Source organism: Amphiura filiformis, chromosome 10 (assembly GCF_039555335.1).
Source record: "Amphiura filiformis chromosome 10, Afil_fr2py, whole genome shotgun sequence".
In the NCBI taxonomy this organism is placed as follows: Eukaryota; Metazoa; Echinodermata; class Ophiuroidea; order Amphilepidida; family Amphiuridae; genus Amphiura; species Amphiura filiformis.
Window position 1 is genome coordinate 37,441,661 of NC_092637.1, and position 26,348 is coordinate 37,468,008.

The window sequence follows — 26,348 nt, forward strand, 5'->3', positions numbered from 1 at the left end:
ATCTGGTAGATACCATAATTACAAGAATGTTCAAAAAAGCATATCCCCTTGATTATCAATGTTCAAACCCAAATTTACCCTATCAAACAATTTGATTGGTTGATGGTATCAGGTTGATACCATTATATCTGACTACTAGGGATGATCTGTGGGATTTTACGTTGCTGCAACCACTGAGAGAAATATTCTGGTGGCGCTAGGATGATGTTGTCCATGACAAACTGAATGGCCTGCTGCATGGGGATGGTAAGGAGTTGACTGGCTGGCATTGACATCATCAGTAAACAGAGCTTCTCCTAAAAGAAAGAAAGATACCAAAATAAGAAAAGGAGTTGTCAGAGAGAGGAGTTACAAAGATGTTAGAACAGATTACCAGCCTCTTCAGTAATTTGTCATCATATTTTGAAGTAGTGTTGCGAATAATATGACACCTTCATCTATTTCTTGATCATATCAAAGAAGAAAAAAGCTCATTAAAACCTCCCAGTCAGTGACATAGGTGCTTTTTCCAGAGGTAGAATTGACTCGTAAAAAAATATGCTTGCTCCAAATGCTGCAAATTTTAACTCATGCAATATAGTTGCAATGATAATAGTGTTGGGTCTCCCCGGCAGTCCGAAACAGTGTCAGTCCGAACCACCGTCAGTCCGAATTTTTAGGGTTAGGGTTAGGTTTAGGGTTAGTGTTAGGGTTAGCATTAGGGATACTAACCCTAACCCTAAAAATATGGACTGATGGTGTTTCGGACTAAAGGGGTGTACCCATAGTGTTGATATCACTCTCTGGAAAACTAAGCTGAAAAACTATAGGAATGTCTCAGTTTCTTGAATTGAATCAATTATCCAGTGTGCCTAATACTTGTGCTCAACAATCAACTTGAGATTTGACCACCCTCTGGTTTGAGATTTGACCACCCTTTGGTTTCGTTGTTTCAATCGCAAGAAGAATACCTTTGAATTTGGTATAGATCTAGAGTCCTCCAGGTAGAATCTAGCGACTTTCTGTAGCAATTCTGACACTTCTGGGTCGTCTTTACCCACAGCAGACTCGGCTTCTGCTTTCATGTCTACGTACCTGTTACAACATAAAATTAATATAAAAAGGCGCTGAATTTTTGTACTCATGAGCTGTAATTTTTTGTGGGGGATGGCTTCAGAACTCAACCAACAGTCGACTGCTGGCATTCTGGCAGAACCGGTGTTTGAATCTGTTTTCTATTTTTCACAACAATAGTTTCTATTGTTCTGAATTGTAGAGAGATACCATAAGTGGGGTAAATTCGGTTGGTAAAATCCTTTTTTTTTTTAACAGCAATATTGTTTTTAGTTATTGGTGTCAATTTGTCAAGAAATAATCAAAGTTATTATATTTGGAAGAAATAATAGTCTCCCAGGTCCAATTTCCTCAATAATTGACAAACTAATTGGGATTTTTGACCAAAAATTGGCATTTTTTACATTTTTTTTTAAGAAAAAATAAATCGATCTATGTGAACAAAGATGTGTGCTTGGTTAATTTTGCAAGGGGTCAAATATCGCAACAAAAAAAAAACTTGCCCATATGCAGCAAAGATCAATTAAAAAAGTTTTAACATAGGCTTCAATCTGGGAAAATATATGTTATCTAAATGATAAAGGAGATATTAAAAGGGCCATGCACTGCTCCTTGTCCATGGGCCCGCCGCTCTTGCTACACCACTGACATCATGGCTTATTTTCAAGAGATGAGTATTTAAAGCCATATTATAACATTTCTGTAAAAATAGATTAGTACTTATTTTCCATAAAATGTTAGCTTTTACTGTCAGATATGTCCCCTTTTCAATTTTGAGCCGAACAAGCGAGGTAAAGCATAGAAAATTGGAATTTACTACTAGCGCCCATGCATGTTACTCCCAGCGTTGTAATACTGGTGCGATCTTCAGGGTGTGTGTGTATGTGTATCCCGCAGTCCCGCACGCCGTGTACGTACTGTGCATACGTGTTCGACTAATATTTCCATCGTAATAATAAAACGCCTGTTCCATCGTTTTATTCAAAATCTCAGATTTTGACAAAACTACAGCACCTAAAGTCTTGAATTTTGCAGGGTATCTTTATTGACTAAAGTACATTACAATCGTCTGTTTTACTTACCATTTTGATGGTTTAATTTCAATATCAGTATCATCCGGTACAATACCAACTTGAGTGACAGGGGCCACATCCCTCATATGCTTCACTGTCTTCTCAAATAAAGGACTGCTATCGCATGAGTGAAACTTCTGACGAAATGTACGACATCGCTCTCTGAATAAAAAAATAAAAAATCTTCTCATATAGGTATAAAAAAGTTACATTCTTACACATAATGGCTTTTTGACACTGATTTCAAGTGTCAATCTTAGAATTCTTCCGACAAATGCCTTAAAAGTATGTTTATCTCTCTTCACGCGGGTGTCAACTGCAGACAACAAGTTTCAATTTTTTTTTTTTAATTCAAAAATTTCAGAAATGTAAATTTTCATGACCATATTTGGAATCAGCATGAAGAATGCATTAAAATGAGTACAAACAAACCTAGTATTGGTTCAGTAGTTCTTAAGATAGCTCTTGATATTTTGAGAAAATATTTAAACACTTGAACTTTTTCCGTTGAAGCGCATGGCTAGCATGCAGAGCATTAAGGCATATTGGTAAAATAAAATTGGGAAAATTTCTCTCTGGGACTGCAAAATGAATGTGTGCTGTAGTTCTGATATCGGTCTCCCCTACACATCAGTTAGACCTTCACTAGTCATAAAGTTGCTCATAAACATGAAACAACATACCGTCACATACCTTTCCATTCTCTCCAAGTCAGTCATGATTTCTCTGGTTAATTTTCTCTGTGTTTTTGTGAAATTTTCCTTCAAAGATTGCAGCGTCTTTTCAGGGTTGTGCTTATCCTTAGCTGTGCCATTGGCTGATACCTGGATGGGTCTCTTAGCTGTATTGAAGAGGAAAGATTTAACAAATCAGCATCATTTAATAGACCATTCCTATAATTGGTACCTTCCTGCCGTTGATGGAGTAAACAGAGCGATTACCGAAAAGGGTGCAACTCTACTAGTGTTATTACAAGACTGCTCCAACCCAAACCCTAATCCTAAACTCCGTAAATGAGGACTGGACTCAAGTCTAACAAGTTGCACCCTATTCGGTAATTGTACCATGTAAACATCAATATCACATCGATTATCATGTAATATAAAATAAAGCAAAGTTGATATGGGTATCATGTGATTATAAAATAATGAAATAATTATGTGATATCCTTCTTGACTACGCTTTTGCTACCCTAATATTGATGTGATATCGATGTTTACAGATTAAACCGTGGTTTTATTGGTGAGCTGAACAGCCCAATTTATTGTTCAATTCACTTGCTAAACTACTTTTCAAAATTTCAAATGCCTACTTTGTATCAATTGACTCAAGATGACAATAACCTATAAATATTAGTGTGCATTTCGGGTGCATTTGTAGAGTGCCGCACAAAGAAAGAGCTCATGGTGCTCAATGACCTCAGAATCAGATCACTTTTAAGTGAATTAAAATTCACTTCCTCCATCATGTAAATACCCACTGTCATGAGTACATAACATGTCAGTTAAGTGCCTTGATTGATGGAAAATGATATAAAATTAACGTCTCAATTTTGCTCCTACCCAGACAAGAGCCTCATTTACTTATGTTGGGTCACATAATGCTCTTCATGACATATTGGTCCAATTTGTTGTGACTATTTTGTTATTAAGAAATTGCAATCTATTCAGCTCAAAAAGGATAGATTAGGATAGCTCAGACTCCATTTCATAATCCTGGACTTTTTAATTATAACCAAATAGAAATCTGGCAGAGCGTAATTAGTATTAAGATATGGAAAGATTTCTATACAAAAACGATTCTCTTATAAACCATCTATGCACACCCAGCAAACACAAAACGTTTTCGACATAATTCGCAAAAGGTTAGAAAAGGTTGTCAGAAAACATTTAAATGTCGGGTTATATAAATGGTACATTAATGGTATAAAACGTTTTCATAACATTAAATAACATTTGTTGGTAATTTACTGCACAGCAAACACAAATGTTTTACAGAAAACATTTAAATGTTGGGTTATATAAAGGGTATAAAAACGTTTTAATAACATTCCAAAAACATTTTTGAAAACTTGGTACAAATCATTCTAAACGGAATGTTATTTTGGGGTTGAAAAAATATTTTGCAAAAAATGTTTGCCTAAAATATTTACAATAACATTTTTAAAATGTTTTCACGACCTTTATATAACCCGACATTTAAATGTTATTAAAACGTTTTGTAAAAAACATTTTAAGAACATTTCTGTGTTTGCTGGGTGCAAATATTTTAACATAATGTTATTTAAGTGTTGACAAAATATTTGGCCAAAAATGTTTGCAAAAATAGTTTACAATGACATTTCGAAAACATTTGTAAAATATTGTTGTAGTGTGTTTTCATACAAAACGTTTTAAAACGATTTCATGACCTTTATATAACCCGACATTTTAATGTTATTAAAACGTTTTACCTAAACCAAAACCCAAAATATAACTTATTTAAAACGTTTTAAAAACGTTTCTGTGTTTGCTGGGCAGTTTCCACCTCGTTACACCTGAGCACACAGTGAATTGTCTCTGCACAGTCTTTGATTACACTACATGGTTGAGTGCATAGCAATGTAAGAGATGTGGTGCTTCTAGCTGAAAAAATAGGCCTCTTTGATTGGTTTTTGTCGAAACCTCAAGTGTTCCCTTCATCCAATCAGAATTTTTTTTATATCAAACGAAAGCTAACACTTCCCCTAAAAACACTTTTCATCACTAGGTCTACCTATCCAAGCACATTTTTTTGACCAAAATACAGGTTTTAAAAGTCAAAACCTCAAGTGTTCCTTACAATATTTTTCAAATTTTATGTCATTAAATGAAAAAGCTCACTTATATTGTCCATATATACTAGCGTCACTAGAATTATCAATGGCCAATTCTCTTTAAATTGCAAATCTTGTGCAAAAAGTTACTATTTTCGCCTGTTTTGTCATACAGTTTTAATTCAACATGAACTATGACTTTGCTAAAGAGCGCTTACAAATTGATATATATCAATTTTGCTTCCCCAGACGAAACCCTCATTCATTTGTATTAGGCCTATGTCACATAATGCGCTTCATGTTAAATTGGTTCAATTTGTTGTGACAGTTTACACTGACCAACTCAGTGCCATATCCGCTATGTGTACAAAGAGGTTAATTTATGATAGGATAGCTCAAACTCCATTACATCACCCAGGACTCCATATAGCTCACTGTGCAAGACTAACATGGCTATAATCAGCATATTGAATTCTTATTTATGGGAATGTCGAACCAAAATAATGTACACCTGCCTTTCTTTTTGTTAAAGGTCCAAAATCAAACAATTTATCAAGGTTGGTAACATCATGGAACGTCATGATCAACAAAGATTTCAAGAATCTAAACCGCAACTGAAACTTGGAGCCGTAAATTTCAATGCTGATGACGCACTAAGCTTGAATAACACTGGTAGGCGGCACTATGCCAAACAATGCCGAAAAGCAGGCCCATATAATGCAGGGGTGCAACCCCTCCATTTGGAAAAAGTATTAAAAGTCCCAAAATAACAATCAAAAAATCAGGTTTTTACACTTTTTGGTCAAAAAAAGGTCCACATTTTGGGAAGAAAGTCCACTTTTCACAAAATTGCCCCCCCCCCCCCCCCTGGAAAAAAGCCCACTTTTTCAAAATCAGCACCCCCCCAAAAAAAAAAAATCCTGCATGTGGGCCTGGCGACAAGGTATAACAGAATATGAAGAAAGCATGGCATCCTTCAATCAGAAGTTGCTTCCTTCAGCAATAATTGACTGAAGATCTTGCAAAGGATGAACACTTTGATTCTTACCCTTTTCTGCACTTGATAAGCTTACAGAAAGCCAATATGGCTGCTTGTTGGGTTGGTGATGATCATGATGTCTGTGCAGATGAAGCCATTTCATACCATAACCTGGATTCTTTTCTGGAATATAATCATTCATTGAGACAATGGGTTATGTTTAATGTTGATTAATGAAGACATGTGTGTACATTCATATCAAAAGGATGCACTTGTCGGCTGCTGCATGTTTCTCATTTCACACAATAACTGGGAATAAATAACTGGGACTCATTTCAAGTGGGGATCACTTTATATCATCCCCAAATCACATGGCTTATTAATACCGAGAACATTCCATAACTATGTCACCTGGGGACGATTTGAAGTGACCTCCACTTGAGATGAGTATTTATTCCTAGCTATTGTGTCAAATGAGGTACATGCAGCAGCCGACAAGTGCATCGTTTTGATATGGATCATTACTCGTTGACTGCCGATAAACGTCCCAATAAATCGGACTTAGTCACCGGTCAGTTCTCATGATAGATCTCCATGGCTAACGATGGTTAACTATGAAAACATGTTAAAGGACATCAAGAAAATTTTCTAAGTTATTTATTTTGAGCTCTTTCGAGTATCGACGAGTAATGGATATATTCTGTAGATTTAGGTTTTGTCTGTGACTGCTAATGTGAGGCCGTCGTAGGTCGTACGGGGCTCAAACGCGGTGGATGGGTGTAGCTCTGTCCTGGCAAGAAGAAGTTTATGATTGTTAAGTCATCCGACCCCGGGGCCCCCCTCCCAGGGGTCATTTTAGGTCAAATAACTAAAGACTGTCATATGGGCATGAAACTAGGTCGTACGAGGCTCAAATTCGGTGGGTGGGTGTAGTTCTGTCCTGGCAAGAAGAAGTTTATGTTCGTTAAGTCATCCGACCCGGGGCCCCCTCCCAGGGGTCATTTGAGGTCAAATGACTAAAACTGTCATATGGGCATGAAACTAGGTCGTCACGGGGCTCAAACTCGGTGGGTGGGTGTAGTTCTGTCCTGGCAAGAAGATGTTTATGTTCGTTAAGTCATCCGACCCCGGATCCCCCTCCCAGGGGTCATTTGAGGTCAAATGACTAAAAACTGTCATATGGGCCTGAAACTAGGTCGTACGGGATTCAAACTCGGTGGGTGGGTGACGTTCTGTCCTGGCAAGAAGATGTTTATGTTAGTTAAGTCATCCGACCCGGAGCCCCCTCCCAGGGGTCATTTGAGGTCAAATGACTAAAAACTGTCATATGGGTATGAAACTAGGTCGTACGAGGCTCAAACTCGGTGGGTGGGTGTAGTTCTGTCCTGTCAAGAGGAAGTTTATGTTTGTTAAGTCACCCGACCCCGGACCCCCTCCCAGGGGTCATTTGAGGTCAAATGACTAAAACTGTCATATGGGCATGAAACTAGGTCGTCACGGGATTCAAACTCGGTGGGTGGGTGACGTTCTGTCCTGGCAAGAAGAAGTTTATGTTTGTTAAGTCATCCGACCCCGGGCCCCCTCCCAGGGGTCATTTGAGGTCAAATGACTAAAAACTGTCATATGGGCATGAAACTTGGTGGGTACAGTCAACATTTAGAGACAAATTTTTGGAAGGTCATTTTGGGGGTCGCCAGGGGTCATCTGAGGTCAAATTAGTAAAATTGTCATATGGGCATGTCACCATCAGCCTGGTAATCGCGCCCAGCCGAGAACCGCCAAATATGGGTAACCGCCCAGTCTATTTTAAAACTGATGCATCAATGACTATGTTCATCATGTCATATAGAGGCCTTGCATGCGACGTATCATCCCGTAAATATGGCGGACTACTCAAATGCATTCAACAAAAGCATGATTGCAATCTACCGTGACAGTTCGTCTCACACACATAATCCTGCACTACGATCAAATAGGTTGATGACAACATTTGATTGAATGGACTGCACTCCGCCATAACTACGGCGAAGGACACCGGTTGAAAACCTTTGTTTGGAGCCAATCAATAATTTCATGCAGGGCCTCTATTGTATCATTCTCACATAGATATAGAAAGACTAAATTCGTTCACTATCTATATTTTTACTTCTAGTAGAGCTCCAATCTAAGGGTTAAAGTTATGTTTTAGGTTAGGTTAGGATTTTTTAAAGTACCCAGTACAGTGAACCTTATGGTACAAATGCTGTGAAAATTTTAGCATAGGCCTATTGAAACTAAACTGGTGAAATATGGGACAAAAGTGGAATAAATTCGCATAAAGCGCTAAAATGGCATTTTGTGGCTATAAAATGGCCAAATATGAGGTTAATTTCGACACAAACCAATACACAGGCGTCAATATTGGGGGGTGATTATATTAATTGACCATCCCCCTGGCAAAATATTGTGGCATTTATCCCCCCAATCTCGCCTATGTAATTTAGAGCCCTGTGACTCCATCGTCTCCCTCTCCTCTCTCCTCCTCCCCCTCCTTCCTTTTTTCTTCCTCCCCTTGGCGGAAACTCTAACAGGCACAAAGGACCAATATGCGACACGTAATCTATTTCCTCTTCTTTCTATATCTAACCTCCTTGGGCCTACATATTAGTACTGATATATCATACGCTGGCGAAATTACGTAATTAATCGGATTAATTAACATACTGAGCAATAGGTGAAAACAATTTTGACAAAAGGAGTTGTCCTTGTCAATTTGTAGACATGTACTTTTGATTATTTACATATAGCTTCTTCTCCAATCACTGTGTAAAACATCCATCCAAAAATCTGATTGCTATTATTATATGGATGAATGGACATATCACAAAAGGATTGCTTATCTCAATAGGGCATCTGACCGGCGTTATTGGGCGTTTTATCGGAGGTCACCGAGTAATGCCGAAATCAAAATCGATTTTATGTATTGTGTATGTATATCATAGGACGCTCGTATTAATTGTCTCTATGCGCTTGAGAATTCAACAATATAAATAATGGTAGCTCTATTATAATACACATTAATGTTTTAAGCAGATAAAATTCCAAAATATAATACGTTTTCTGCCTTTGCTTGTCACGTGGTAGGCCTATGTTGAAGTTGCGATTATATTTTTAAATAAGTTTCAGATGAATAACAACAAGACCGAGTGGCCGAGTGGTCTAAGGCGCTAGGCTCATAGAGTACTAAGCGTTGCGCCGTGAGTTCGAACCCGCCTCTGCCAAACTTTATATTAAAAGAAGTGAATTAAAATTTGACTTTTTTAAATTTCATATTTGGGAAATGTGACTGGGAGAATTTATGTATGGTGTGGAGTGGTGTGATAGGGCATGTACTTTAACTGGCCGGCGCGGTCCGGTGACTTAGTCTTTATTGGGCGTTTTATCGGCAGTCAACGAGTAATGGTACACATATTTGAGTCAGGCATTTGGATGTAGGGTGGGGGGGGGGTGGGGGGAGGCTTTTGTTAACATAACACCAGCATACATGATATAGGCCTAACATTGGATGCACAGGAACTCCAGAAATCCAATAATTTGTAGTTTTTTATTTGATTTGTGTCAACAAAAATTTCGTAAAATGTTTGATATGAAATGGTGTAATATGGAGAACTATGTACTACAATAGCCTTATCCCAATGGCATACTCCAATGACCTCAAGTTTCAGAGTATGAGTTTTTGTACCCAAATATTCAAAGGTCATTCAATGAATGTGCAAATGTATTGGGGTTAAAATGTTGTGGATCCTAGTGGATGTCAATTAATAACTGAGATACACACCACACAGTGTCATCGCCCCGATATCTTCATGGTAGAAATCGCCATGGTAGGTTGAATCCACAGCCACGCATGGCCATTTTATTCCGACCTTATGAGACGCATAAATTAGCCAAGTGACCTGACTAAGGCTACTGACAATAGCCGGGTAATTGATTTCTCGCTGTGTGAGTAAGCTTGTATACGACATGCATTGCGGTCAATGGTCATACTGCCTCCACTGGAGTAGTGAGTGCAGCTATAGCCTGCGCGCTGTAGTCCATACAGGACCAACGCAATATAAAATTAGAATTTTGGTCAGTTCTTGACTCAAGACGCACAGCCTTTTCTCAAGACGCAAGCTAACGACTATCATATCTGTTCAACACATATTTTCAAGTTTATGAGACCAGATCTGGTTTACGGGAGAAATTCATCATTTTCTACACCGGTATCCGAAGATTTTCGTCTGATATCAAAATCGTGCATAGCAATTCACGTGTATCGATCCCGGTATTTATTTTAGTATCTCTGCTGCACCAAATAATTATTAGCCAGGTGATGTCGGTGTGCACCATTCACATTTGTAAAGTCTGCAACCATGCATGGTTTCCATCTACTCTAGAATTAAAATTAGGCGGAGGACACACGAGGTACGAGCTATGCTGACGAAACAACGGTGACAGCCCATTCAAAATAGACGGTTAGCATTTATGAATAAAAGCAACATACTTAGAGTGGGGTACTTTGCCAAACCTCAACGGTTTTTGAATAATATAATTTTGCTTTGATATCACATAACACATTATTTTTTGTGAAGATTTCATGATTATGTGTTTCAATGACAACGTCAAAAAGGGCAATATCGCATCCGCCACCACCTGATTAAAATTGTAAGCTATTTGTATATATTTGGGGCAGAAGCATACCCCTCAATGTGGTCAATCAAAGGGAAAATGGAAAATAGTAATTCCATCGGAAAAACATAATTAATTCTGACTTGGATTTGATTTGTCCGTAAATCTAGGATTGTCATGCATAAGGGCAAAAATAGTGTACCTCCTCCAGCATTGATTGGCAAATTCCAAAATCTAACAATAATTCAGACGATGGTGGACGACGTCATTTTAATGCGGTAACAGCCAATATCGTAAACAAAACAAACAATATGACGGCAACACTGCCTGGACGTTCGACGCAATTTAATATTATTTTTCCCCGAGCTCTATTGGCCCCGTTACAGAAAAAAAGCGCACAAAATATATTTCCTAGTGCAATATAAACATTTTCACATGAAAATAAATGATTTTGGATCCAAAATGAATGTGAAGAAAAAAAATTCTTGCGCTGGGGCGGGGATGGGGATCGAACTCGGACCGCGTGGGTGGCAGGTAATCCTGCACACCACTAGACCACGGAGGGCTATTGCGAAACATGGGTGAATTTTTAAATATTGTATCATAACATAGTGCGTTATTCATACAAAAAAATCAAAAAAATAGTACTTACAATGCGGTTCATTGTCGAACCTCAACGGATTTAGACTGATAAAATATTGCTTGAAAACATACATACACTTTTGGATTAGAGACATTTTCATGTTTACGTGTAAAACCAATGACGACGTCAAAATTCAGTCGATCTTGGCCGGCCCCCCCTGCAATAATTTGCATATTTAAGCTTGACATACTGCTGTTACTGTCCGTTTTCCTATACACAATACACAGTGCTCTTTCCCATTGACGCGTGACCTCTACAAATAGCCCTACATTATGGGGATATGACTAGTTAACGTCGCTGTGTGAAAAATAACCGGCCAATATTAAAAGTACTCTAGTTCTAGAAAGTTCTAGAAAATATAGTTTTTAACATGTCCTAAATTTTTAGCTAATTTAGATGTTTGGAAATATTCGTACTTTGGTGTTTTAGTTAATGTTATAGGTAATAGTACATTGCCTAGTTAACGTCGCTGTGTGAAAAATAACCGGCCAATATTAAAAGTACTCTTCTAAAATTCTAGACAATATAGTTTTGTAACATGTCCTAAATTTTTAGCTAATTTAGGTGTTTGGAGAGGGTCGCACTTTTGTGTTTTAGGAAGAATATGTAAACGACAGATAACACCAAAAATATGAAGAAATTATTTCCAAACCGTGTTAAGTCAACAATCATTATGTTGCTCATTTTCAAGAATGCTGGTTTACAAAAAGCAGGCCATTGTCTCATTTCGTGAACAAAGGTACACATACCATTGTTTCCTTTCGTTTCCTTTATAATCGGTTACCCAACTGAAGCTATAATACCAGCTTTATTGCAATATCGCACATGAAAACAGACACATGTGCACAACCAGAGAAGATCCGATTTAATCAGTTGAGCTGTTTCAATGAGTGTTATCTTGGTTTAATAGCTTTTAATGGGGTTATGTCCTGCAAAGGTCGAGATAAATTCTACTGTAGACATGACTGCATCATGAGTATTTCAAAAGTGTTAGCACATAGCACATAGTGTGTGTTCTTGGCACATAGCAAACAAGCGCATACCCCATTAGAACTATCTGCCAAATTGGCCAAAATGAATATTGTGTCCAATTTTGAACCAATCAAGCAGGGTATTATAATAAGATCATCTGCAAATGCAAGTTTGTCCATAAATAGTTTAAAGCCTAGTCATAATTGTCAATTGAAACGAGCATTTCAAGTTATCAACCAATCAGAAATGCTGTTAGATGAGGGGGTTAAATCAAAGTTTCCTGGTTGCATCGCAAAATACTGAATCCAGAGGTACATTATTTTACCCTCCATGAGTGACAAGCAAATATGGCAGAGTTGGTACTCCTTGGTACCAATCTCTTTGGTTGTTACACACATACCAGGATTAACACTAAGTCTATGTTGCTGTCCTCCAGTGTTATGGGTTTGTACTGCCAACAAGTCCTCCCATGTCTCTATCACTTTGCCTGCCATTTTGGGGTCTTTCTCTTGGGGTTGTGGCTTCATCTTGCTAATTATACCACCTACTCTACCAAACCTGCAACAAAAAGTGTACACAAAAGTCATTCTTGTGAAAGATTCAAGTGAAAAGTCCATGCTCCAGCTATGCACCACAATTTTTTTTCCGTGGGGATAATTGGGTGGTGGTGGGGGGCATAAAGTGAAATCAGGGGGAATTGTCAAATTGAAAAATTGTCAAATTGAAATTTTGGACAAATATACTATGCCCCGATTTTTTTTTTTTATTTGAGAGGGGGCAGTGGGAGTGGGGGCATGGGGTAAAACAGGGAGGGACCCGTGTTTGGGGGAAAATGCCGTGTCTTCCCAAGATGATTATAAGGTGGTCTTAGTAATGCCCATAAATAATGTATTCTACATTGAATTAGCCCGATGAGTACCTGATATTTTCTTAGTCATCTGAGTATAGATGGTCTGGTTACTAAGAAAAAGGACCCAGCAAACACAAAACGTTTTAAATAAGTTATATTTTGGCTTTTGGTTTAGGTAAAAACGTTTTAATAACATTAAAATGTCGGGTTATATAAAGATCATGAAAACGTTTTAAAACATTTTGTATGAAAACACACTACAACAATATTTTTAAAATGTTTTCAAAATTGTATTGTAAACTATTTTTGCCAAATATTTTGTCAACACTTAAATAACATTGTCCTATGGACGCAATAAGTAGATCAAACACAACTATTGCCGGAGCTGGATCTTTACCATCCGAATCTTTTATTTCCTTTCATTTACACAGTTGATCAAGTGTCAACTGTGTTCTTCATACTTAATTTAATATCACATACATTTTGTATCACCTCAGACAGCTATATCATCTGAGGTTCTTACATGTATATTACTTCAGATGTATCAGACAGCTACAACATCTGATACCTGTCCCATTCTCCAAACAGCATAATTTGGCTAGGATTTAAACAATTACTCATTTAATATCACCTCAGACGGCTGTATTTCTGAGAGTATACACAGTTGACAGGAAATCAACTGTCTATATTATCTTCATACTTTTAATATCACTTCAGACAGCTATATCATCTGAGCTTTATGTATTCAGACAGCAATCATATATGTATCCAGACAGCAATATCATCTGATACCTTTTTACGCAATCAGACAGCTATATCATCTGATGCCATTTACGGTCCTGAAGAAATCAACTGTCTATATTATCTTCATACTTTTAATATCACTTCAGACAGCTATATCATCTGAGCTTTATGTATTCAGACAGCAATCATATATGTATCCAGACAGCAATATCATCTGATACCTTTTTACGCAATCAGACAGCTATATCATCTGATGCCATTTACGGTCCTGAAGTGAGACGACCCAATTCAAATCCCAAACAGCATAATTTGGCTTGGACCTAATCATTACTCATTTCAGGAATAGGACAACCCCATTCAATTTCCAAACAGCCTAATTTGGAATTGACATTAAATATTAAGTATGTGAAAACATTCCCAATGACTTGCTCAAATGCAGCAATGTATCTCCATTTTGATTCATATATTGGACAAAATGGTAAAAAGCAAAAGAAACAATGCCATTTAATATCATATTTTTCATAAAGGGAGTGGTGGGTGGGTTTTAAAATTTTCCTGACCTCTTCGGATGGTATCGAAACAGCTTATGAATTTTCCCGGCAATATTTTCTGAGAAAACAGCCACGCCCCCAGAACCGCTGCCTATGATTGGCTACTGGCACGCGACTCGACACAGGGCATGGATGCACAACAGGTGTCGGCCTGATGTCACACACGCATGGCTCCACCTTTTATTGATCTACAGGACAATGAAACCCTTTTCAACAAAACCCAGGGCTTATTACGCCAATGACAATTTTGGTTTTGATTGAAGTTTGCTCAATCAAAACCCGATTATGTTGATATGAAGTTTGGAATTAAATGTGATTGCCTGATGAAGTGTGATGGTATCACACGCAACGTAGCTTTGCTAAAAATAGTAAGTCCAGTATTTTGATTTAATTCCAAACTTCATATACTACAACTGGATGACTGAAAACATTCATCAATTTATTATGTTGATATATTTGCACGCAGTAAACACAGAAATGTTCTTAAAATGTTTTTTTCAAAACGTTTTAATAACATTTAAATGTCGGGTTGTATAAAGGTCATGAAAATGTTTTTAAATGTTATAGCAAATATTTTGGGCAAACTATTTTTTCAACCCCAAAATAACATCCTGTTCAGAATGTTTTCAAAAATGTTTTTGGAATGTTATTAAAACGTTTCTATACCCTTTATGTAACCCGACATTTAAACGTTTTCTGTAAAACATTTTGTGTTTGCTGAGCAGTAGATTATCAAAAAATGTTTTTTAATGTTATGAAAACGTTTTATACCCTTAATATACCCTTTATATAACCCGACATTTACACGTTTTCTGACAACCTTTTTTAACCTTTTGCGAATGATGTCGAAAACGTTTTGTGTTTGCTGGGGACCTACCCGTTGGACTACTCTAAATTCACTTACTTTTTCCAAGCAATTTGTGTTGGTGAGAGATTTCCATCTTGTGTCCTGCCACCCTGTGCAAAACTGGGTCGTGTCAGATGGGATCGGGATGTTACTTTACCGCCGCCACCTGCATGCCTAGCGCCACCCTGAGTCTGGGCTGAACTCAAGTCACTGGACCCACCAAAGGTTGCTGATGATCGGATGGTTTCCATTGGAGCTGTGAGTGTACAGGGTCTTGTTGATGTCATGGTGCAGGCTGTAGTCATAGTTCCAGCTGGCCGACTTTATAAGAAAAAAAATAGTGATACAGATGAGAAATTAGATTAAAAATAAATGTTGGTCTTTAGTAGTATTTGAAAGTTGTGATCTATTTACTTTAGTAGTGAGTTTTAACTCACTTTAATTAAAATTAATCCTAAGGTGACAAAAAAAATCCACCGGTTTACGGGCCCGACCGGTCCAGATATTGCGTTTTGGGAGATTTTTTAAAAACTCTTTTGCTAAAACCATGTAAAATCAGCCATTTTTGGACCAAAATTAACTGATTTTGACTGGAAATTTTTGAAAAAAATTCAGAACATTTTCAAAATATGCTTGCAAGAAAATCTTTCAATTTTTGCCAAATTTTTAAGCCATTCAGTGATATTTTAGGGTCATTTTAGGCTCCAGACCGACCATCTGCCCATAAAAAAGGTTTCTTTTTGTAGCCTAAAGGGGATTTTAAAACTGTTGTCAGGTAACACGGAGGTGGTCACATGTGTATTTATAAATACACATTTATAAGTATAATGATATGGTGAAATAAATTTGTTAACATTTCTCAGTTATCCTCGAGACCTGTTTCCAAAACATGACATTCAAACACATCAACATTTTCTAGTTGAATGAACCACAATTTTGGTTTTACATATAAAAATATGTATGAAAATTGAAATAATTGATCCAATGAAGTTGTCTATGCAATTGAAAACATGGTCCAACAATAAAAGGTCAAATATATAATGTAATTACTATAGAATACTATTACTATTGAATTACTATACTGCAAAGTCTGCAAACAATAATTCGCCTAATGAAAAAAATAAATGAGAAAAATGAAAAAAAAAACCTCTGCTTGCAATAATATGTACCTTATGCCACCTCTCTCTGCAACTGGAACCTCTCTGTACAAGTATTTGACTGTTTCATGTGGGAGTGGAATCCTGGTCTTCAAGTCACGACTTTTCATGTTATGCAGAGCATTCATTACCTTGTAGATGGCATCAAGTTTCTGAATAACGGCTCTTCGGTTACGATTAAAAGAAAGCCTGAAGAAGAGCATAGTGAAAACAAAAAGATTCAACCTGAATCTTCCCCTGAGGGAGAGTGAGTATACATTCATACATACGTCCCCAATACTGAGCCAACATGATGTCTCCAAAACCAGGACGAAACTTTTATTCTACCCACCCTGACCAAGAAAGCTGACCATGCCCATGCTTGTCATCCAGCAAACCCCTTACCTATTTTAACAGTGGCGGTGCCACGGGGGGGATGAGGGACAAATGCCCCCAGTCAGAACTCTTACCCCCTCCCTGTTTCCCCCCAGCAAAACCCCAAAATTACAAGAATTTCCATATTTTGCTGCAATTTTGCACAAAATTTGGTGATTTTGTCCCCCCCCCAAATTTCACTTTGCCCCCTCAATGCTCCCCCGAAAAAATTCCTGGTGCCGCCACTGTCACCAAATGACCATGGTTTTCAATCTCAATGGTTCAAGCCAGCCCTTGTAAATATAGGTAAACACTGGATAAGGGCAATGGGAAGGAGGTTATGGTTATGGGCAGGGTTGGGGTTAGGGTTAGGGACCTCCTTCTCATTGTCCTTTTTGTAAATATACAGGAATAATATAGGAACATTTTGAATTAAAAATGTAGGACAATATGATCGCTTGAAGCCCCGCAATATGCTGTTGTTGCAAATCAGCTTTTCTCAAAAACAATTACAGCAAAATTGTCACATTAGGAAAATGGTCTCATTTTATAAAATTCACAAATCATACCTCATGCGTTCCATTTCTACTTCACTATCTACTGGTTTCGTTCTTGATGCCGTTGAGAGCGTACTTCTCATAGACTCAGTAGATAAAGCGGATGCAGCACGATCATACTGAAGCGGACTGTAATGAGATGATGGAAAGCCTGTCACGTCACGATGTGACATCTCCGGTGGTAGGAAGGTTATCGTGTTGTTACTTGTGTCAGCGTCTTCTGCGAGTTGACGTTTTCTTTCCTATAAAATAGAAATATAAACAGTGGTGGTGACTCAATTGTTGTTTTTTGGGGGGGTTTTTTTGGTGGGGGGGGGGAGGGGCACATGGGGGAAGTGAATGGGGTGCCAAAATTTGTTGGGCCTACAAAGGGGGCACTTTTGGAAATTATTGTACTTTATGGGACTTTATAGGCCCATTCAGTGATCCCAGAGATTCAGTGATCCTAGCAAAAGTGTAAAATAATTAAAATTGTAATATAAATTACCTAAACCTAAAAGTGAAGAATAGGAGTCATTAAAATTGTCATTAGGTATTTTAGAAATTAACAAATTTGACCAAAAATGTGGGCCTATTGACAAAGTTAAAGCCCCATTCAAATACATGAAGCTAATTTGAGAAATTACAGATTCATGTAAGACTATGTTAGCACATGACAATAACAAGGATATTAAAATCTAAATTTTATGATTTGTAATCCCATTCAGTGATCCCAGAGATTCAGTGATCCTAGCAAAAGTGTAAAACAATTAAAATTGTAATATAAATTGCCTAAAAGTGAAGAATAGGAGTCATTAAAATTGTCATTAGGTATTTTAGAAATGAACAAATTTGACAAAAAAACGTAGGCCTATTGACAAAGTTAAAGCCCCATTCAAATACATGAAGCTAATTTGAGAAATTACAGATTCATGTAAGACTATGTTAGCACATGACAATAACAAGGATATTAAAATCTAAATTTTATGATTTGTAATCCCATTCAGTGATCCCAGAGATTCAGTGATCCTAGCAAAAGTGTAAAACAATTAAAATTGTAATATAAATTGCCTAAAAGTGAAGAATAGGAGTCATTAAAATTGTCATTAGGTATTTTAGAAATGAACAAATTTGACAAAAAAACGTAGGCCTATTGACAAAGTTAAAGCCCCATTCAAATACATGAAGCTACTATGAGCTACTATGCTAGCACATGACAATAACAAAGATGTTAAAATCTAAATTTTATGATTTGTAAGATTCCCCGGATGAACAATCACTGAATACAGGCTGTATCAAAATGATTGGTACCCATCAGCTTTGTTGTCTAATGAAACATCTGCTTTTTAAACAATATTCAACATTAGTTTCTTTTAAGATGACTATTGTCAAGTTATTGTTTAATGACCTAAGACTGTACAAGACATAAATCTACAAAAACGGTGGATGTTATGCTCACAGCATTTTGATGTGGCAGTCTTGTCCATACTCACTGGATATGGATGGGTACTAATCATTTTGATACACCCTGTATACCTTAATCCTATGAAATTGTTAGTGTTTTTTTTGTAAACGAATAATATTGTTTTTGTTTTATTTGTAGTAGGTGGGATCTGAACCATCCCATCAGACATAAAAATGTTATAAACATGTTTTGGTTGTGATCAAAATGTTTCAATAACATTAAATGTCTAGATTTATATAGAGATCACAAAAAACATTTTTAAACATTTAATATGAAAACACTTCAGCAATATAAAACAACATTTTTTAAATGGTGTCGAAATGTTATTGTAAATTGTATTTTGGCACACCTTTTTGCAAACAAAAAACATTCAGTTTCAAAAATGCTATTTTAAGGGATCTGGAATGAGCGTTTTGAGCGTTTCGACAGTATTTTTTAGGGGACATGAGAGCACCTCAGACGTATCGAATTGCATTCTGAATACGAAGCATGTATATCTGATATCAAATAATTTTCATTTTTGAAAATCACGATATAATACAAATTTTATGACAAATTATAAAAATTGATATTTTTCAAATTTTTGATATATAACAGTCCTCGAAATAAATTTTATAAATCTAATGATATATTCTTAAAGTGTATGTAGCTGGGAGGAAAAGCCGACGATCAATTGAAAATTTTGACCTTTCATTGAAGATATGGATTTTTTTCCCAAAAAGCTCTAATTTATTTTGGTGTTTTGGGAAAAATCCATATCTTCAATATGAAAGGTCAAATTTTCAATTGATCGTCGGCTTTTCATCCCACCTACACACACTTTAAGTATTAATCATCAGATTTATAAAGTTTACTTTTGAGTACTGTTAAATATCAAAAATATCAATTTTAATGATTTGCCATAAAATGTGTATTACATTATGAGCTATTGCGAATTTCAAAAATCAAAATTATTTGATATCAGAAGGACATTCTTCATTATTCAGAATGTAATTCAATGTCTGATGTGCTCTAATGTCCCACAATAAATACTGTCCAAACGTTCATACCCCTTCCCTTAAGGTTTTATACCCTTTATATAACCCGGCATTTGAATTTTCTGTAAAACGTTTTGTGTTTGCCGGGATGTTTCAAAATCATGACTACTCACCTCAATTTCTTTGGCACACTTTTCAAATGCCTGTCCACCTTTACCGGTTACAAGCAACGCTCTTGTATCTTTAAGGTAGTCGCGTATGAATGTGAACCCTGCTGTTGCCATGTCAACCTCGCTTAGTTCACCACCCTTATCACCTGATGGGGATAATTGCTGAAAAAAGGGAAAAATTGTATTCATTATGGATAATAATTTCATTATTTATAGAGACTAGTTTTTTTTTTCTTCCACTTTCTACTTCAAGTTTCTCCTCTTTTGCTTGAACCCTTTATCATCATCATCATCATCATTATCGTTGTCACTGTTATGTCATCATTATCATCTACTAGATTTTGCGGTTCTCGAGTTGGGGCGGTTCTCGTGATAGGCCCATACGTAGTGCCCTGACCTTTTAAACTACTATGAAAACATCTCTCAATGATCAAGACCCAACTTGACACAACTTAATCAACTCTGGAGGATATGTGTTGAAAATAGGCCTATTGGTCCGATGAGGTGCACCTGTTAGTCACACTGTAATGCTTTCCGATGCGCGCACTGTACTCCGCGCACACTCCGCGATAGCGCACCGCGAGCACTTGATAGTGCCTATTTTCTCCAGAGTTGATTAAGTTGTGTCAAGTTGTGTCTTGATCATTGAGAGACACATTTCATAGTAGCTTAAAAGGTCAGGGCAGGTATATGGGTAACGGGTGTTGGGTAATTAGAAATAGGCCTATCACAAGAACCGCGAAATCTAGTCTAGTATATTGTTGTTATCGCCATCAACATTATCATCATCATCATTATCTTCTTCACCATCTTCATCACCATCATCATCATTATCATCGTCATCATCATCATCGTCGTCGTCATCATCTTCGTCATCATCATCACCATCATCATCATCATCATCAATATCATCATCATATCATCATCATCACCATATCATCATCATCATCATCATCATCATCACCATCATTGTCATCATCATCATCATCATCATCATCATCATCATCATCATCATCATCATCATCATCATCATCATCATCACCATCATTGTCATCATCATCATCATCATCGCCATCACCATCATCATCATCATCATCATCAGTATCATCGTCATCATCATCATCATCATCATCATCATCATCATCATCATCTTCATCATCATCATCATCATCATCATCATCATCATCATCATCGTCATCGTCATCGTCATCATCATCATCATCTTCATTGTCATCGTCATCGTCATCATCATCATCGTCTTCATCATCATCATCATCATCATCATCTCACCTTATGCCTGGCCTCATTCTCATTTGTTGGGGACACAGTGACATGATGTCCACCTCCAAATCCTATACCAGGAAGAGGTAGCTGAACACAAAGCAAATATAAAAAGACTTAGTTTTGTTTTGTTTTTAAAAAAGACATACATAATTTCCTTAGACAAACAGTTATTTCCAAAGAATATCATGAATATGAAGACATATTTTTACCAATTTATACCCAAAAAAATAAAAGAAGACCAGGTGGCTTACCATGAATACTGAGGCCAGGATTTAAAGCCATAATGTACATGATGTATGATTTCCTACAAATTTTGAATTTGTTATTCTATACTCAAAAGGCTGAAATAATACTAGTAATAACTGTTGGGAAGGGTTTCTGTCCATTTTAAGATGAAATACAAGGGAAAGTGAAAGAAACCCCACTGGTTTAACATGTAGTTCTATGGGAAGACATAAAGTCATAATATGACCTTTGTTGACCAACAAACGCAAGAAATTTGGCAGGTTCCAATTAAGTGCAAATTGGGACATGTGGAAGCATTGCAAATAGGCCTAAGCCAAAAAAAAAATCAAAACAATTTAACCGATTCCATATTACAAGATTGTACATTTAATGCTTTAATGCAAATTTGTTTAGCTCAGCTGGTTCAAAACAACTATGCATGCAAATAATTATTACTGAAAATATACGATACTCTAAGAGCTAAATTTTGGAAAACATGGGCAAAATGGAAGATGCATACTTTCACGGTCATGAGTCATAAACAGGATACAATTCACACCACAACTCCAAACGCTTCTTGCAGCCTTTCCTTAATTAGGAACAGTTGGGTAGCCTTTTACAGTGGCAGTGCCAAGGGAGGGCCTGTGGGAATTCCCAGGGGCATAGCAAGCAGGGGGGAACAGGGTGGACAAAGTCCATGGGCCCGAGGGTTCAGGGGCCCCGAGCACAAAAGTGAAAATTAAATAAGGGCTGATAATAGAGAGCAGGGCCGGATTTACCATTGGGCCAGATGGGCCCGGGTCCAGGGCCCCAAAAATTGCTCTATGCATTTTTCTTTTAATCCCAATAACATCATGTTTTATGGCCAAAATAGGGCAAATTTGTAAAATTTTCCGTTAATTCAAATAACAAAATTCATGTTGATCTGGGGCTAAAATAGTCTAGAATTGAATTTTTTGTGTGCTTTGCGCACAAATGTCCTAGTAACATCTGAACAAAATATATTAGCCCCCCTCTACGTAAACCAAAACTTAACTTGAGTGCACATGCCTTCCTCGGCACGTGAGTTTGGGCCTCCAAATTTTGGCCTAGCCCAGGGCCCCATAAGGTAAATCCCGCCTGGTTAAAAGGGCCTGTACTGCTCCTTGTCCATGGGCCCCCGATGCTCTTGCTATGCCCCTGGGAATTCCTAAACTTGCGCTTTGCCCTCCCCCCCTTGGTTAAACCAAAAATCATCAAAAATCCCACATTTTGGACAAATTTCTAGATTTTTGCCCCCTCCCACAATTTCACTCTCTTATTGACTTTCCCTCCCCAAGGAAAAATTCCCAGTGCCCTCAGAGTGGGCCCTTTCACAGCTCTCCACCAACATTTCAAAACTACATCTCTGTTTTAAAATGTAGCCTGTGGTGGTACCAGGTGGGAGGTGGGGGCAATAAGTGGGAAAAAGTGAAATTTTTTTCAGATTTTTTGTTGTTCTGACTGGGGGAAATAGGGGGAGGGGAGCCCAAGTTGTTGTTTTGGTTATTTTTTTTTTTTGGGGGGGGATCATTCATGCATCTCTTGTACCTGTCAGTCAATACAAACATTTGCGACTTGGCTTACCTTTTTCGGCAGACATTTAGCGAGGACATCAAGCACCATATGTTTAGATTCTAATTCAATATTGCCAATAGACTGGTAAGGTTCACACTGTGATGTAAAGAACCCTTCATTCAAATGGTCTTGTCTTCTGGCAAAATGCTTCCGCCATTTTTCTTTGTCGTATTCTCCTACACATGTTCTGCTTGTCCTTCGAGTTAATTTCTCGGCCTTGTATGGCTGTGCTGTTTGTTAAAAGAATAATTAAATGGTTTCATTTCAAATTACTAAGTGGAGGACACTCAACTTGAAGCCATAAAAAATAGATTAGGAGGCCTATTTATTTTCCATAAAATGTTAGCTTTTATTGTCAAATATGTCCATTTTTAATTTTAAGCCGAACAACTAGCAAAGAAAATGGGAATTTACTACCATTTTGACATAACTATAGAACCTATATTGATTTGATATCAGCTAAGCGGGCATTCTTACAACGGCGTAACGTGGGTCATCATATTGGGTGGCACAGACCATGATTGGGAGAGAACCGGGTCTGATTGGGGGTCACAAGCTGTTTTTCGGCCATTTTCCTATGGGATTTTTAAAAAATTCAGATCGATTGGGGGAGCATGTGCCCCTATGACACTAAGGCACTGCATTCTTAGAAGAGAATGTCATCATTGAGTGAGACTTGGAAACCTTCAGCATGTTCAGGGTATATGATACCATTGCCAAATATTTTCAGTAGATAGCACAACCTTTAAAGATGTTATCTTCAGTAGATAACACTGGTTTACAGATGATATCTTCAGTAGATAGCACTGGTTTACAGATGATATCTTCAGTAGATAGCACTGGTTTACAGATGTTATCTTCAGTAGATAGCACTGGTTTACAGATGTTATCTTCCGTAGATAGCACTGACTTTACAGATGTGATCTTCAGTAGATAGCACTGGTTCACAGATGTTATCTTCAGTAGATAGCACTGGTTTACAGATGATATCTTCAGTAGATAGCACTGGTTTACAGATGTTATCTTCAGTAGATAGCACTGGTTTACAGATGTTATCTTTATTAGATAGCACTGACTTTACAGATGTGATCTTCAGTAGATAGCACTGGTTCACAGATGTTATCTTCAGTAGATAGCACTGGTTTACAGATGATATCTTCAGTAGATAGCACTGGTTTACAGATGTTATCTTCAGTAGATAGCACTGGTTTACAGATGTTATCTTCAGTAGATAGCACTGGTTTACAGATGTTTTCTTCAGTAGATAGCACTGGTTTACATATATATCTTCAGTAGATAGCACTGGTTTACAGATGTTATCTTCAGTAGATAGCACTGGTTTACAGATGTTAGGCCTATCTTCCGTAGATAGCACTGGTTCACAGATGTTATTTTCAGTAGATAGCACTGGTTCACAGATGTTATCTTCAGTAGATAGCACTGGTTTACAGATGTTATCTTCAGTAGATAGCACTGGTTCACAGATGTTATCTTCAGTAGATAGCACTGGTTCACAGATGTTATCTTCAGTAGATAGCACTGGTTTACAGGTGTTATTTTCAGTAGATAGCACTGGCTTTGCAAATGTTATCTTCAGTAGATAGCACTGGCTTTACAGATGATATCATCAGTAGATAGCAGTACAAACAAAAACAGTGTGACATTAGGCTGAAAATGAAGCTCTATTGGTCCAAAATCGGGGTCTAAATAGCCAAATAAATTCCAAAACAATTTTAGAACAAGGGGTAGGACCCTTCCCCAGAATCCATCCTTGAACCTACCTGTGGGTACCTTGAAGTGTTGTTTTAAGAACTTTGTAAGTTCATGCGCATGCACAGCATGTTGGTTGACGATGGTGATAGGATGCCCCACATGTACACCTGTTTGTACCCCGCCACTCTGCTGATGGCTTTGTGTGCTTGGTGCCATGATCACTATAATATCATTATGTATGTATGCTGTGATATTTGGGAATGTAAACACAGAATATCAGAATCAACTTCATCATCATTATCGTCATTGTAAAATGTTATAGCATAATCAACATCATCCTCATCATTATGAACACCACCAACGCTACCACCACGATTATATCATAAAAGTGTCCACTCTCCATGTAATGCATCAAATTTAGTTAATTTACCATCATTCTGCGGACAACTTTCTGAGAAAATCACTTGCATCGTGCGACTAAAAACTAAAGCCGAAAATCCAACTTTGTTAAGCTTACCTCAGAGCTTACCTTGGTAACTTTGATGAACTTCAGGCAATGCAAATTTGCTGGACGAGAGACTTTCATAAAACACTGCTGCTTCGGCTCGGGCTGTTCAAGTTGCCAGAGCTGGTTGCTATTTATCAACATCATGCATGTGCGCGCGTGCATTGTGCGTGAACAAAGGCACACGCAATGGTATTACGCCGTGACGCGCTGACGTTTCTTCAAAATCCCCGCGGTTGCCGTGTAGACCCTCCCTCGGGTCCGTGGAGAACGACTGGTAATGTAGATTACATAGCATTAAAAATCAAGACCCTCCCTCGGGTCCGTGGAGAACGACTGGTAATGTAGATTACATAGCATTAAAAATCAACCCAATACACGGACCCTCCCAGTCTGTAGGCAATTTGACTTCCAGCTCCCACAAACTGCTGGAAGTTCACTTTTACGGATTTGGAGTCACGCAATCTTTCTATATACCACGTCCGTGTTCTCACTGCCTCACCGTTTGTGTAAGCAGTGGTGTAAGCGACTACAATTACCGACCAATCAATACAGCTTGGCGGCGTGGCGATATTCGAAGAAGCTTGAAGCTTCCCTTGATAAATAATGAGCAAACATTTGCAAACCGCACGCGCACATGTACGCATATGGACAATAGGACTAAATCAAGTCGAGTGGTTTATTTACATAACGCGTAATGTTGATCGAGTTTGACAGTGATACAGTGTCTTTACCATTTATTAGTGATTTGAAACTTTTAAGAATTGAGTAATTTTTTCCGAGTAATTGAAATGCAAGATATTTTATTTTAGGCTGGGTTTTAGGTATGTTTTTTACTGCTGAGAATTTTGTGCTGAATGTAATATGGGATCAGTTCCCGAAGGATTTGAAGGAAGTGGGATTGGAATTACATTTGACAAACAATATCAAAAACATTGAAAGAAAGTATATTCAAAATATCATGAATATTGATTTGTTTGTTTTTGTTTGTTTTTAATTCTTTTTTGGACGGTGAAGTTATAGTGTGTCTTCGGTGAAGGAAAATTATACCCCACCCCACCCCCAAAAGGGTACCCAACTATAAATCTAAAATCATTTTTGAATAAAATTTCAAGCAAATTATGCCCATAAATCAGAATATTCTTTTACTTCATTTATAACAAAGTGAATCTTGCTATACTTTTGGCTTTTCATGGGGACGTAGAAGAAG

General features: G+C 37.5%; 1 protein-coding gene across 1 annotated transcript; it reads right to left on the minus strand.

Moving 5' to 3' along the window:
* Window positions 1-52: 52 nt before the first annotated feature.
* Window positions 53-24,849, minus strand: LOC140163261 (uncharacterized). Its single transcript, XM_072186658.1, has 13 exons — window positions 24,702-24,849; window positions 22,930-23,150; window positions 21,106-21,186; window positions 19,819-19,977; window positions 17,237-17,466; window positions 16,326-16,502; window positions 15,214-15,477; window positions 12,565-12,722; window positions 5,969-6,082; window positions 2,820-2,967; window positions 2,136-2,288; window positions 951-1,074; window positions 53-296 (listed from the first exon to the last, which is right to left on the minus strand). Exons 1-13 carry the CDS (start codon window positions 24,847-24,849, stop codon window positions 123-125), a joined length of 2,151 nt encoding a protein of 716 aa, XP_072042759.1. The 3' UTR covers window positions 53-122.
* Window positions 24,850-26,348: the final 1,499 nt, after the last annotated feature.

Coding starts and splice junctions, on each gene's coding strand:
- LOC140163261 (XM_072186658.1), bottom strand. CDS start 24,849: ATGGCACCAAGCACACAAAGCCATCAGCAGAGTGGCGGGGTACAAACA. Junction 12,723..15,213: donor ACACAAATTGCTTGGAAAAA/GTAAGTGAATTT, acceptor TTTTTGTTGCAG/GTTTGGTAGAGTAGGTGGTA. Junction 1,075..2,135: donor GAAATTAAACCATCAAAATG/GTAAGTAAAACA, acceptor ATGTTGTAACAG/GTACGTAGACATGAAAGCAG.